The sequence below is a fragment of the Podarcis melisellensis genome (genome assembly GCF_964234715.1).
Source record: "Podarcis melisellensis genome assembly, chromosome: 12".
NCBI classification, from domain to species: Eukaryota; Metazoa; Chordata; class Lepidosauria; order Squamata; family Lacertidae; genus Podarcis; species Podarcis melisellensis.
This window is the reverse complement of record NC_138544.1, coordinates 50,291,599-50,306,374: the sequence shown is the minus strand read 5'-3', so window position 1 is coordinate 50,306,374 and position 14,776 is coordinate 50,291,599. Positions and strand designations below refer to the sequence as shown.

At 43.9% G+C, this 14,776-nt stretch overlaps 1 protein-coding gene across 1 annotated transcript in view; it reads right to left on the bottom strand.

Moving 5' to 3' along the window:
- The window catches only part of RHEB (Ras homolog, mTORC1 binding), a 28,078-nt gene extending 14,528 nt beyond the window's left edge, over window positions 1-13,550 (bottom strand). The window contains exon 1 of the mRNA XM_081882751.1: window positions 13,230-13,550. Within this exon, the coding sequence (XP_081738877.1) occupies window positions 13,230-13,281 (52 nt within the window). The 5' untranslated portion in view covers window positions 13,282-13,550. The remainder of the gene's footprint in view (window positions 1-13,229) is intronic.
- Window positions 13,551-14,776: the final 1,226 nt, after the last annotated feature.

Genomic DNA, 14,776 nt, shown 5'->3' with positions numbered 1-14,776 from the left:
TAAACTACACACCACATTGTAGTTGCATTTCGTAAGCATTTCTAGCTAGTAAACAGGTCATCTGAATTAAAAATGAAACCAACAACTTCTCACATGGCAGGAAGAACCAGACGCACAAATACAGGGTGGGGGACACCTGGCTTACTAGCAGTACATGTGAGAAGGATCTAGGGGTCTTGGTGGATCACAAGCTTAACCTGAATCAACAGTATGATGCAGAAGCAAAAAAAGCTAACACTATTCTAGGCTATATCAACAGAAATATAGTGTCCAGAGATCAAGGGAAGTAATAGTACCGCTCTATTCTGCCTTGGTCAGACCACACCTGGAATACTGTGTCCAATTCTGGGCACCACAATTTAAGAAGGATGTTGACAAGCTGGAATGTGTGCAGTGGAGGGCAACCAAGTTGATTAAGGGTCTGGAAACTAAGCCTTACGAGGAGCGCTTGAAGGAGCTGGGTATGTTTAGCCTGGAAAAGAGGAGACTGAGGGGAGATATGATAGGCATCTTCAAGTATCTTAAGGGCTGTCACATGGAAGAGGGAACATGCTTGCTTTCCCACCAGTCTGGTAATTCTAGATATGCGTTACTGTTGCAAAAGAAGGGCCATAAGCTCAGTGGGGTTAAACACCTGTCTTACATGCAGAAGGTCCCAGGTTCAATCCCTGGCATCTCCTGGGAAAGACCCCTGAAATCCTGTACAGCCGTGGACAAAACAGAAAACACTGAGCTATAAAGACCTGACTCAGTATAAGGGAGATTCCTATGTCCTCACTATAACTTCAAGATGTCTACAGAAAACCTTGTACTGTAAACTGATTTCACGTATCAGCTGGGCAGAAATATTTCATTTGATGGGCACAGCAAAATTCCCGTTGGTCTAATTATAAAATGTTTTCAAATGTTGCTTTCGCCCATTTGAACTGAATCCAATTTTTCATTCACAGGCGTTGTAATACATAGTAAAGGCACATTTGAAAGCAAACCAGCAGAAATTCAGATAGCACAAGGCCGGGGGTGGCATTCTATGGATGACATAGGGACAGCAAAAATCCAAAACATTCTGCCAATCACATTGGTAAAAAGTGTGAAGCCCTTTTAAAAAACCAAAAAAAAAAAAAACCCCACTAGAGCAGAGATGGGAATAATGAATTATAATATGTGACAACACAAGTTCAATTACCTATTCAGCAGCAAGCAGACTAAATTAACATGAAAAAATGTTCATCATTTAAGAAGCTGCCAGTTATGCAACGTTCAAGCTTCCGGGCTCCTTGCCAACCAAGTGTGGGCAGGCAAGCAGCATGCTTAGCTATAGTTCAGGGCTGGCCAAATGGCACTGGAATATATTGCAAAATTGCAGTCAGACAGGATAAAGCACAATAGCTCCTGACTACTTTCAAGTATGAGTGGGAAGAGGGAAAGAACACTGTTATGTGCAAGTCTAAAATGTCTGCCTGTACCAAGACTGTGGGCTGGCGTGGCTTGTCTTCTTCATGTTAGGCTGCCATCTGTGAATCAAAACTGCAACAACGCTCAAAGTTGCTTTAAATCCATATTCAACAACCAGTGTTCAAAACTCCCACTGTTCTAGGCACATTTTGTGAAAGGGAATTTCATTAGTGTGAGCAGTTTCTGAGCTCTGGGTGCAGTACTGTGCCTAAGATTTCGGATTAAAACTGCAGAGTGGAAGGAAAGGAGGACACTTTTCTGCCTCTCCCCTTCCAGCTACTCTCTGAAAACTGGAGAAGAGACCCACTTAAGATTATTAGAGGGGTGGGCAGGGGAAGGACTAGACCATGTGAAAAATGAACATAATATTTTAGCTGCAGTTCATTCAATTTCAGCTCTGTATTGTTATAAAAAAAAGTGTGCCTAGACATTCCGTTGTTGAGCCTATAACCTAGGTTTAAGGTGCCATTTAGCTCCTAGCTTTCATATCTCAGGTTCTGACCTTCTATAAAGGGTCAGTGACTCACCCTTTATAGCATTTAGGGGAGTCCAGGAGGGTTAAAGTAACTGGCCAAGTTATTTTCAACACTTTTTCGTTGTTGTTCAAGAATCCACTGACAGCATACGAATCAATATGGCTAGCGTCACCCAACAATCACACCCCTCCCCCCAGCTAACAAATCTCACTGCAGCCAACTAAAACCACCAAACATGCCCCGTCCCCCTTCAAGCTCTCTATCAAGGAAACATAACAAGTGAATGGAAAGAGAACCTTCCCAAGTGATGCTGACACAAAACCCCACACATATACTAAGTAAAAGAATATAGGTTTTACCACCCCCTTCCCCTCTCTGCCCCCTTTTCTTCCCCAACCTTACACTGTATACAACACTAAAGTCTCCCAACAAATGTAATCAATCTGTAGAAAACACAACCTGAAAAAGCGACAATGCACATACTTTTGTAAACCATGAAAATCTTTATTATTATTTTTTTAAAATCACATCAAAAACTGTTCTTGTTAAAAACTGGTGGAAAGAAGGAAGCAAACGAGTCCATATTTTTGTCTTTAATCTTTTGGAGTTGTAAGCAGAAGTACTTACACCCCCTTCCTATAAAACATGTATTCAAGTCTCTATTCTGATTCAGCTGCTGGTGGACTTGAAAAGAGTTTTGAAGTTACAAAAACTAAGGCTTCAAGGTAGGGTTCAACAGAAAGCATCAACAGAGCATGCTTAGATCATTTTCAGAGGTATGGATAGCATATGCACTATGTATAAACAACATAATTCTAAAAAGAAAATTTTTGGATAGACTCAATACTGGCTCGATTTGAAGTGTTTTTCTGTATATTGTGGCTGTGGCAGACAGGGAGGGGGGGAGAGAGAAGGTGCCCTGTGGGTGTTCTTCTTCTTTACACTTCCCTGAGGGCCAAATTGAACATGGCTCTGCTTTCTCAAGACCATCCTTCCCACTTGCAGCAAGCAGCGTGCCATGAGGGAGGAAATTCTGGCACTGTCCTCTTCCTGCGCTCTCTTGCATTCCCATGCACTGATAGAAGTTCCAGATGGGATATTTCTAAACTTCAGTGGTTTGTTTTGAAATCTACTTCAAAGTACTAACTATTCTGATGTTGTGCTTAGTGTTCTATAATTGTCTAGGTTCTCAGTGAACTGCCTTTTCCCGTTATCTCCCTTCTCCATAAACTATAAATAACTCTTGGATTAATAAGTACACAGAACTGAATTTCATAAATTAATCTTAAGCGCCTTTAAAATGCTAACATTCTGTAGCATCCCTTTTCTTGTTAATGAAGCTTAAACTATTAATAATAATAATAATAATAATAATAATAATAATAATAATAAATTTGTAGAAGCCAAAAAGAGCACAGAACTATCCCAACTGCGCTCAACAGATTTAAAGTGGTGGGACAGACACCTCCAATGGTATGATAATAGAGGACGTTGTGACAAGAGAAGCAAGTTTGCTACTTTGCTGCTTGCCAAAGACCAGGGTGGGAGACTCAATCTGGTCTTTGGGTCGAATCCTTGCCTCCTCCACAGGTCAACTCCAGCAGGTAGACAGGGCTGCTCACCTATCACTTACCTCACATTATTAAATCTGTGTCCAGCAACACTTGGTACAAGAGCTGAGACCCTACCTGCCTACGGACTGTCTTGCCAGAGTGGTACATACTCTGGTTATCTCCCGCTTGGGACTACTGCAATGCACTCTATGTGGGGCTATGTTTCAAGATGACTCAGAAACTACAATTAATCCAGAAGTGTGGCAGCTAGACTGGTGATTGGGAGTGGCCACTGCGACCTAGCTCCACTCTGAAAGGATCGGCATTGGCTTCCAGTACGTTTCCAGGCACAATTCAAAGTGTTGGTGCTGACCTTTAAAGCTCTAAATAGTCTCGATTTTGTATACCTGAAGGAGCGTCTCCACTACCATCATCCAGCCCAGACACTGAGGTCCAGCTCTGAGGGCCTTCTCAATAGTGGCACCTGCCACTCATCAGATGTCAAACAGATAAATAACTATATGACTTTTAGAAGACATCTGAAGGCAACCCTGTACAGGGAAGTTTTTAATGGTTGAAGTTTTATTGTGATTTTAAGATTTTGTTGGGAGCCGCCCAGACTGGCTGGGGCAACCCAGTCAGATGGGCGGCATATAAATAATAAAATAATGATGGTGGGCAGCGACAACTTCAAAGGGGCTGATCAACTGACTGGTACTTACATTGTACCTTCAAAGGGGCTCATGATAACTGCCATTCGGCTGACTGGTATAGAGAGCAAGCCTCATTTGGTGCACTAGGGATCAATTATTCTGTCTCCCAGTGGGGCTCACTGCCAGGGAGCAATTAGGAGAACACCTTACAAGCTCCCAACTGCTGCTTTTCAGCCATATTTTTACCTGCCCCACCCCTGATGTCATATGTGACATGGGGCAGATGGGTGTGGATTTTGAGAAAACAGCCTCACAGACCTCATACTGCCTGACTTAATTAGGCCTAGGGACTGGGGGTTTAAGGTAGCTCTGGGTCCACTGCTAAGTCATTACACACCATATAACATGGAAATATTGAAAAAAAGCACTGAGTACTTCAAGCTTAGTTTTATTTTTGCCACTTCTAGTCTTAATGCTATCATACAATTTCATGAAAAACTATTATGTTAAACCTACTTTCAAATTTAACCCTTCCCCCCCCTCGCGGGCTAAACAATTTCTTATGAAGTATAACCCCCCCAACTTCTCTATTCGTTTCCAAAATAACTGCTCTTCAGTTTGAAGAGCCACCACACTGGACAACATAGCAAGATTATCCATATCTCCATCGAGATTTATACCCTAAGACAGTTTTGCTTCCAGCAAACCTCCTTCTGTCAGTTAAAATCCACTACAAGATTAAGAAGGAAGTACACTGGTCTTCTATCATCAGTCTGCCAACATGAGCTATATTTTTCATGTTCCTTGCATGCAACTCAAAGGGAAGTGGCAATACAGTAAAATGGGCAAAGAGAGGAATGTCTAGAATACTGGCCACAAATTCAGAATGTCCTTTTTTATAAGAAGTTTCTAGTCCTCAGGGTCTTAGAGAACAATTTACTAAGGAGCAGGCAGGGTTTACTGAACATTCACAGGCAGAGTTCAATGGGGTCTTCTGGTCTGGGCAAAGTGCTTGATGTCCTATAGAGCAGCGAAGCCTGTGCAAGAGTAAACCCAAAATAATGATTGCTTGTAATCCGCAACTGGAATGATGAATACGTCTTATAACTTCATTTGCATATCATACTACAGAATTGACACTTAGAAGCAAATTTCAAAAAGGCTTGATTATTACATTTTAACAATTTGGAACTACTCTCTGATGATTAGTGGCAGAGAAGACCTAAGGTCCCAAATTCACGTGACAATAATTTGGTGGGCTATCGTACCAAGTAAATTAGGACCAGTGGGTCACCAAACCAAAAAAAATGGGAAACACAAGTAGAGTTTACAAGATTTTCCCAGCACCCCTAGCTGCCAATTTTTCTCATTTCCCATCTCCGTGCTGCTCTGACTTCTAATTTCAAACATTCTTCTATTGTTGACAGTTAATGACCTGAATTTTAGACACCTCATGATTTTTTTGCCTAGGTTTAAAGAGGCAACTGGTGGTGGGGGGGGAATCAATTGCTGTCCCTACATAGTCCCCCCCCCTTTTGGTACATGCCTCCAAATGCAGACCATGTGCTGGAACAAAAGTTAATTGATATTTGATTCATAGAAATGTAGAGATGGAAGTGGACCCCCTGCAATGAAGGAATATGCTGCTGCCCCATATGGTGATCGAGCCTGCAACATTGGCATTATCAGCATCTCACTCTAACCAAATGAGCTATCCAGGCTGCATTATCTAAATAATATTTAAATATGTGTACTCAAAATCAGGTAATGGTTTGGAGTCATGAAAGGCTACCATCCCCTTCCCTGCCTCCTGAATCTGCAAGGGATTCTTTTTTGTTTTTAATACAGTTGTTTTCTGCAAGATCTCTTCTGTGAAAAACAGCTGATTTGGTTTTAAAAAGGGGGAACATACCCTACCAGTTGACGGAAGCAAAATGGAAGTAGGGGGTGTGGTGACAGAAATGTCACCAGAGCCGCCCACAAAATGCACTTCAGTGTATTCACAGCAGAGTAACTAGTGGTTTTATACTGCATTTAATTCCCCTTTTCGGATTTTCCCCAAATCTGCGTTTATTGTTGAAAAACTGCAGGAAGCCAATTGGATAGGGGGAAATGTCATGTTGAGAGCACATACACACAAAAAGGCACACGCTGCTTCAAATTCACATTAAGTTCATGTATGGATGAACCTGTAAACACAACAGTTCAATTTCTCAGCCAAGAAAACTGCAAACAAACTCTTGAGGCTGCACTGAAAGATAGCTGGAAATCTGAAGTGGGAAGTTGCAGTTGGAAGTAAGCAACATGGTAGACCAGGGTGGTTCAACCCGTGGCCTGGATGTGGTCTATGATGGCTTTTTTGGCAGCCCTTGGCAACGTTAAAGAAAAAATAACATAAAAGCCTTAAGAAGATATTTTTTGTGTCATGTGTTATTAACGTAAGCACATACATCTCTGTGTTAAAATGTGTTTACTTAAATAATATATTTAATTAAATACACAATTGATAAATTTATCTTAATTGTGCCTATTAAATAACGATAAATCTATTGCAAACACTTTAATGAAGTGCGTTGCCCATGGATTCTGTGTTGAAGTACTCTTGTGGCCCCCTTGGTATGAGAAGTTGGACTGGCCTGTGAGAGACCATAGCACAACCCCCAAGTTACATTAGAGACAATCTGAAGACTGCCCCTGATAGCCCACACACTTCTTCTATGGCAGGGGCAGGGAACCTGTGGCCTTCAATATATTGATTGACTCCAGCTCTTCATTAAAAGTAATGGATGGCTAGTAAGAAAGCCAATATTTGTGATCCCAGAGTGTATGTCAAAGTAGGCCTAGCACACCTCCTAGATAGCTTTCTCTCCCATCCACAGCCTTTAAGATCAATGAATCAAACGGTACAATATCATCCGAGGACCATATTATAATGAAAAGGTTCAGTACCTGCCCCCAAACTGTGAGACACCCTCATCTTTGAGATAACAGCCTCAGACTGAATACTGAGATGTGCTGATCCTGCATTTGACGCACGAAGTTAAGTGGGCAGATGTGTATGTGTCTAATTTCAATATAATTCAACTATCTATCTCAGACATTCTATTTTTAGTGTGGCCTCCCACCTGCACCACCTTAAACAGTTACTTAATCCAAGCCATTTGAGGCATGGATGAGGACAGAAACTGAAGTAAATGAGGGGTGGGGAAATCCTCTCACCATATTCCTGTAGGACCAGCAGTGTCTGGAAAAATCAGGCATGCCTTCCTTTGGCAAGAGTTATCAATGCAAATACATCAATAGCCCTGCTTAATGTGGTCCCCAAAGCAAGAGCAAGCGCTGAAAACAGGCTCTAAACTGGGAGCCTCTTTGCTCATTTTGAATACTAACAGAATTTTAACTTCGAAGTTGCATCACTTGATTTATAATCTAAATAACAGCCGTGTTTTACCTCACAAGGGAAATGCAGCAAACAGCATTACAGGCAAGGTGCTATATATTCATCAGCTAAGGCCAAGAATTCACATACATGCAGTTATATTATGAAAAAGATGAATTTTATTATGCAAAGAAGCTGAAGATATTTTACTTCCAATGTTTAAGGTAGCTCTGAAAAAGAAATCAATTTTGTCAGGATTTACTGCAAAGGTATGCCAATAAGTTATTGCAAATCAGCCCTAGAAAGTGCACATTATTCAAATACACAAAACTGGAAGGTCAGAGCTAAGTTCCATTTGACGGTGTCAAATAGCTTCATAGTACGAGCCAAAAATATTTGAGGCTTCCACAGCACAGAGACCTAAGATTCAATTACATCAGTGTCTATATTTGTAGACTATGCATTGCATTTAGGAAACTGATATTTATATAAATACAGGAAGTGTTAAAAGGAGTTGGTGACTGAACAAGGTATCCTATGTAAATATGTTAGCAGCTTGACTGTTTTAAGTATTGTTGAGAGTGAGATGAGAAAAAAAAGCTCAGAAATGCAAACCAGGCAACTCAGGAGTTAATTCTAGCACAGTGTCCTTAAACAACCCTTCCAGTGGCTTGGTATTACAGTCAAACATGCTGCCTCTAGAGTTTACTGCTACCATTAACAAGTGCATTGCAGTAAGATTTGCCACTAGACAGGCAGGAATAAAATGAAGCTTTTAATTAAAGCTGGCATTTCAGACTACTACTCAGGAGCAGCTATCCTGCTTAAGAACAAGATCTGGATTCAGCAAATAGTGAAGACCATGACCAAAGAATTGTGTAAAACTGCATTTCAGCAGCTGTTTCAGTGGTGTGATTAAATATTTGGCAACTTTTAATTGCAGATTGTCCTTGTCCATTATGATCATTCCCCCATCCATGTTTGAAAATGTGTCTAATATTTAAGCGCCCATAACTGAAATAACTAAGAAAAGAAACTCACACCAAAGGCATAGAATGCAACACTACACTAGCATAAACCAGTCTTTTCTTTCTTTAAAACCTAGCACTAATACCTTAAGGTACAGATGGTGACCATTTCACATGGGGGTTGTGTTCTTGGCCCCTGTGTGTGTTGGTGGAGCATGTATAAGAACGTTCTGCCCTCTTCCAGGTCCAAAAGGACCCACGCGATGGCAATCACATGTCAACTGAATGAATCTAAAATGGTTGCCACTTGTATATCAGTGTTTTATAAGACTAAGACAGGGGTAGGCAACCTAAGGCCCGTGGGCCAGATGCAGCCCAATCGCCTTCTCAATCCAGCCAGCAGATGGTCTGGGAATCAGTGTGTTTTTACATGAGTAGAATGTGTGCTTTTATTTAAAATGCACCTCTGGGTTATTTGTGGGGCTTAGGAATTGGTTCATTCTCCCCCCAATATAGTCCAGCCCCATCGCATGGTCTGAGGGACGGTGGACCGGCCCACAGCTGGAAAAGGTTGCTGACCCCTGGGCTAAGATATGGATCCTCCATAGAGCCCTTCTGCACTTGCCTCTCCCCAGATGAAACTTTGAATGCTAGAAGAGCCCCAGCTCATCTTTCCTGCTTTTATAGAAGGAACTTCCTGTCTGAAATGCTGTAAAGCCACTGTCAGTCAAGTGTACTGAGCTGGATGGCCAATGGTCAGACTCTGTCCTGTGTACTTCACTGTATGTGTGCAAAGGTTTCAACAAGAGTAGGCCTCCTTCAGAGAGTTCTGTGGGCCATTTTCAGATCAGTAAGCAAACAAATATTGTAGGATAGCTATTTTCAGGCAATCCAAATGATTTAATGAATTAGAAAGTCTACCTTTACTTTCCTAATCTAATTACTTTGTTAACCGGGTACTTTCTTTGCCTTATACCTCTGCTAGCTTGAGCCTTATACAAAGAGGCTACCTTACACTTGAATTATCTTTGCCATACCAGCCTGTAAAGTCCACACATGTAGGGCAAATTCTTGCATTCAATTACAGACTGGTGCTGATTGTTTCCTTGGTCACATTGTATGAACAAGCTACATTTTTGTTCTTCTATTCAGGCCTCTCTATAATCTTTGTGCCAGGGAAAGAAATGGAATTACAACAACTGGAACTTGATCCAGGCATGAAGAAAGCCTTGAGGTATGCCTTTTTCACACTGAGAAAGCATCTGAAGGGTTTCTGAAACCAAAGTCGCTGTAGATTTTACACTACCAGAGAAGCATGTCAGTGTTACATCTGCTTTGTTCTATTGCATTGCCTTGATTTCCTCTTCATTCCCAATAAAGGTGGAGAGGGGAGGGAAAAGGAATTGCTATGGTAATAATTCTATGACACTAACTTGACAACCATTCTTCCCCAAAGTATATGAAGAAAGATACAGCAGATGAGAACTTTATAAGGTTGTACTGTACTTGGAAACTATTTTAACATGGAGTTAAGGTTCTGGATTGAACATATCATTTTAAAGATCGCTCTTCAAAACAAGGGTCTGATATTAGCTAAACCACCTGTACCTTCTGCCAGAGCTGAAAGTGTGTTTGCTTCACTGAACCTAGTAAAAAGGCCTGCTTCACTGAGTAGATATGAAAACCTGACCTCTGTATATTTTTCCTTAAATAATTTTCACTTATTTAATTTATAGTCCACCCTTTTCTCCCAAGGAGCTCAAAGGTACATGGTTCTCCTCCTCCTCATTTAATCCCCACTGAGGTAGGTTAGGAAGAGAGGTAGTGACTGGGCCAAGGTTACCCAGTGAGCTTCATGATGGAATGGGGATTTGAACCTTGGTTCTACGTCAACACTCTAACCTAGGGATTGTCAACCTGGTCCCTACCGCCCACTAATGGGTGTTTCAGGATTCTAGGTGGGCGGTAGGGGGTTCTACGGCACAAGCTGAATCCTCCTTCCATTGAGCACCGGTGGGCGGTGAGGAAATTTTACCATCAAGAAAGATGCATTAGTGGGCAGTAGGTATTAAAAGGTTGACTACCCCTGCTCTAACCACTACATCATTCAAGCTCTCCTACAACAAAAAAGGCCCTATAAACCAAAGTATGTTTCAGCATCACATTTCCAAGCATTATGGCAGTCATTACGAGAAAGGAAGCTGGAATAGAAGTACCTGCCTATTTAAACATTTCTCTTATCTACATTATACAATAAAACTTAAATAAAGATTAAACACCCAGAAAGTGTACTGTGAAAGTGAACATGAACAGCTCCTCAACTTTGGACTCCTCCCACCTTGTGTTGGAAATAACTTATTTTACACACTATGACTTAACACTCAGCTGGTTTACACTGTGGATGCTGCTACCCAGTTTGTTTATATAGCTGGACTTTGAAGCCCTTCTTCCACCCACCTTGATCTTTACCATTACTTTTGTTTAGAACAGAACAAAATATCTAAAGAATGCCCTCATTTCAGCATTTAAAGGTCCATGGACCCTTAGGGGAGAAAGCAGAGAGCACAGTGTTAAAAAAGGGTTAGATTCCAGCTTTAAATGACCTATGATAGTGCTGTTTAGATTGGTGAGCAGTAAGAGGATGGAAAGAGGGGCATCCCAAAGCACTTGCTACATGTTTCAAGCAAACTGTAACAAACTGCACGGCTGACTTACTCATGTACCAGAAGACCTTTACTAAACACTCAAGGTTTTTTTTGTGTGTATGACAAGGTGGCAAACCCAGGTTTGCTGCCAAATGTGAACTCAATGGTAAGCTGTTGCCAATCATAGCTTCCAGACAAATGCTATTTGTACAATGATACACATGTGAAAACACCTGTGTTCAAGTGCCCATGTAATTAACACTTTGTTGTGTAGGTGTGCGCCATAAAAGATGTGATGAGTCCCCAATGCAGCTTTGTCAGCTGTAGAAGTGGTCACATGCTCTTTGCCCTCAGGTGTATTTTGAAAGTGACCCCATTTACCTGACAAAGACCAGGTGTCCATTGAGCTTTCTAATACAATCAAATACATACTATTTAATATACTTTAACACTTGCTGTACAGTAGCCAATGAAAAACACACACATACAGTCACACCCTTTACTATGTGTTTACCTGTCCCATCATCACACCTGGAGGAAACAGTCAGAAACTAGACAAGCTGCTAAATGTTTGAGCAAGCAAAATAAAAGAAGTTTGCCCAATCCCTGAAGTTGATTTGGGCCTCCATAAGGAGGCAGCTGCTAGGAAAGGGAGGAGGCTTCTTTCAGAGACATTCCCCTGCACCTCCACTACATGTCCTAAGTAAATTATTACTTCATTTTCAATTACTCCACAATAATTACTTTCTAATCTTACATTTGAAAAACTTGGCCAATGATTTAGGGAGACTTAATTTGGCAAATCTTGAGACCCCCTAATCTAAACTACTTTAAACAAAAAAGTAAAATGATTTACAAAGAGCAAACTGAAGTTAATGTCTTTTATATGTATAAACTGCACCTGTGATTAGTTTCAAACCACTACCAGCTTTCTGGGGAATTCTGCTTGAATGAGTTTTACTCCCTATGAAAGTCCTTTGGTGCAGAAGCTAAGCAGGTCTATAAAGTATGTCCAAGAGACAAGACAAAGCCATAGTTATCTTCCTCACGGGATCAGACCAAGAAAATTGGTGAATGGTTTTAGTAATGCATCACTTCTCTTCCTGTACAGTACCCAACACATTGTTAACATGCAATAAATCCATAATAACTGACCCACATAGCAATGTAGTTTGAGGAAACAAAACTCAAATTGGTTAACTTGCACTAACGCTTTAAGACACACTGTCATCTTCAGACCAGGATAATTTACAGAACCGAATGTGCAAATTATTTCCACCAACTCATTTCAACCAACTCATACCAGTTTCCAACTTCGGGGATGGGTGGAGGGAAAAAAACCACCCAATTTTCTTAACGCGGTGGGTCACCGGAAGCGATTGCTCTCAAAGACCAAATGTGTGGAGCGGCAAGAAAAGATTGTCACTCACTGTAGCGGCAGCTACAAAAACATGATTGCGAAAGCGCGATCTTGGGTATGCGGTGCCAGGCGCAGTGGATGGGAGTGGAGCTGCCCCGGAAACCATCATTACCCGTAACCACGCTTTGCACGAGGAAGGGGGTGGGCTGGTAAAGAGATTTCACGTCAGCCTGGAGCGGGAACGGTGTTCCCCGCGAGCCAGACCGCGGAAGATTAACAAGTCGCCTCTGCAGACGCGGGAAATGCAAAACGGCCGCTCGGAGCCTCTCCGGAGAAAACGGCCTCGGGAGTTGTGAGGCATCTGCCCGGGGGGAGCCCGGCGAGGCTAAGGGGAAATGCACCCAGACACGCGCGCGAGGCCACCGCCACACGCTTCCCATCCCCGCCAGCACCGAAAGCAGGCAGGGCAGCAGCCCGCCCGGAAAACGGCTGACAGGCCCAAGGCGGGTCGTCGTCGTCGTCGTCGTCCTCCTCACCTGCGACCGGCTTCCAAGGCGGGCTGCCCCCTTTCGGCCGCCAAGCCACGAGGCGGGAGCGGCGCGCACGTCCGCCTGCGGAGCCTCAACTTGGGCCGAGGGCGGGCGCGCCCGCGTGGGGGGCTTGAGGGAAGCGCCCCGGTCTGGAGGAGCCCCTCAGGGCCCGCTCCCCGCACCCTCCACCCGCCTCAGGGAGTGACTCACCCACGCTCCTGTAGCCCAGGATGGCGATCTTACGGGACTTGGACGGCGGCATCTTTTCCCCGCCGGGCCCCGAACCACATCAAGGGCTCCGGCCACGGGCGGGCGGGACGAGAGGGAGAACGGGAGGCGCTGCTCCTGACGAGGAGGCGGAGGAGGCGGCCGAGGCCTTAGGTGGGGCCGGCTGGGGACAGGTAGAGGCGGCAGGGGGCGGCAGCGCGCGGCATGCAAGGCGGCGGCGGCGGGAGGGGTGAGGGGAAGAGACGGACCGCGCGGGACTCGCTGACTAACTGAGAGGCACGGCGATGCGACGGCGCCCGCTTCACTCACGTGACAACCGCCGTCCTCGGCCGTCTCCTCCTCCGCTTCCTCCCCCTTCACCCCCCCGCTCGCGCGTGCGCGCATCTGCGCCTCAGCATTCGCTCGCCCACGTACGGCCGCCGTCGTGCGCGCTTGCGTCACGGGCGAGGGAGAGGTTCGCCGTTGGACTGGCAGGCGGGCAAACGGCCGAGCCGAGCTCGCGCTGGAAATTTCGCTGCGTCATCCTTCCCTCAAGGGGGTTGCCCCGCCTGGTTGTTTGGCTCTGGCTCTGGCTCGTTCTCCCGACCCCGCCCACTCCTTTTCACCTCCTCAGGAGGGGCAGACGTTGGTTGGATATATCGGCTATTTTTTGTTGGTTGGCGGAAGGCGGGGCGGCGGCGGCTTTGCGCTCGAACGGGGCTGCTGATTGGGTCCCGCTGATGACTCGCTGCTATTGGCTAAATCCGAATGGAAGGTGTGGGAGGGTGGAGTCGCGGGGGTGGTCTCTCCGGTGATTGGCAGGAGATAGCGAGCGGCCTTGCGTGAGGGAAAGAGCAGCGCGTGCGTGCTGGGCCCATTGTCAAAATGTCCCCTTACTAGCGGGCAGCTGGCAAGAAGCCGCCGGTGGTTTCTGTGTTAACGTGCGGCTCTAGTGCACTGGGAAAGCTTTAAAAAATGCATTGACGAATCTTACTATCCCAGGGATTTGTGTGTACAGTACCTGAATCACGAGTGCTACGATATTTACACTGATTGGGTTTGATTCCTTGAATGGCTTTACCACGTGTGTGGATGGGGGGGCTACAGTATTTTTATTTAGTTATTTAATTTCTATACCGCTTTATATTTTTAAGAAAAATCTCCAAGAGGTTTACAGCATATTAAATCAGTAAAGCATAAATAAAACAATCTGAAGAAAGTCAAATATAGGGCATACAGACAACATAATAGAAAACGAAAATATTATCTTAAAAGATTTCAAAATAAAATCTTCCCATTCAGGAAGGGAACGGCAGAGTTGAGTTTTTCCGTTTCCCCCTCGCAGCACGCTGTAAACTAGAGCAAACTAAGAGGGTTGTGATTTGGTTGGGGTTCACGGTCAAGTGCAGCGATTTCAGCCATCGGCTCAAGTCTGCTACAGCGATACTGCACCACACTGGCTGCTTTTATCAGTGACTAATAATGCTAATATTGTATGCACTCACACAGAGAAATTATATGCACATTAGTCACTGTATTACAACTTACAT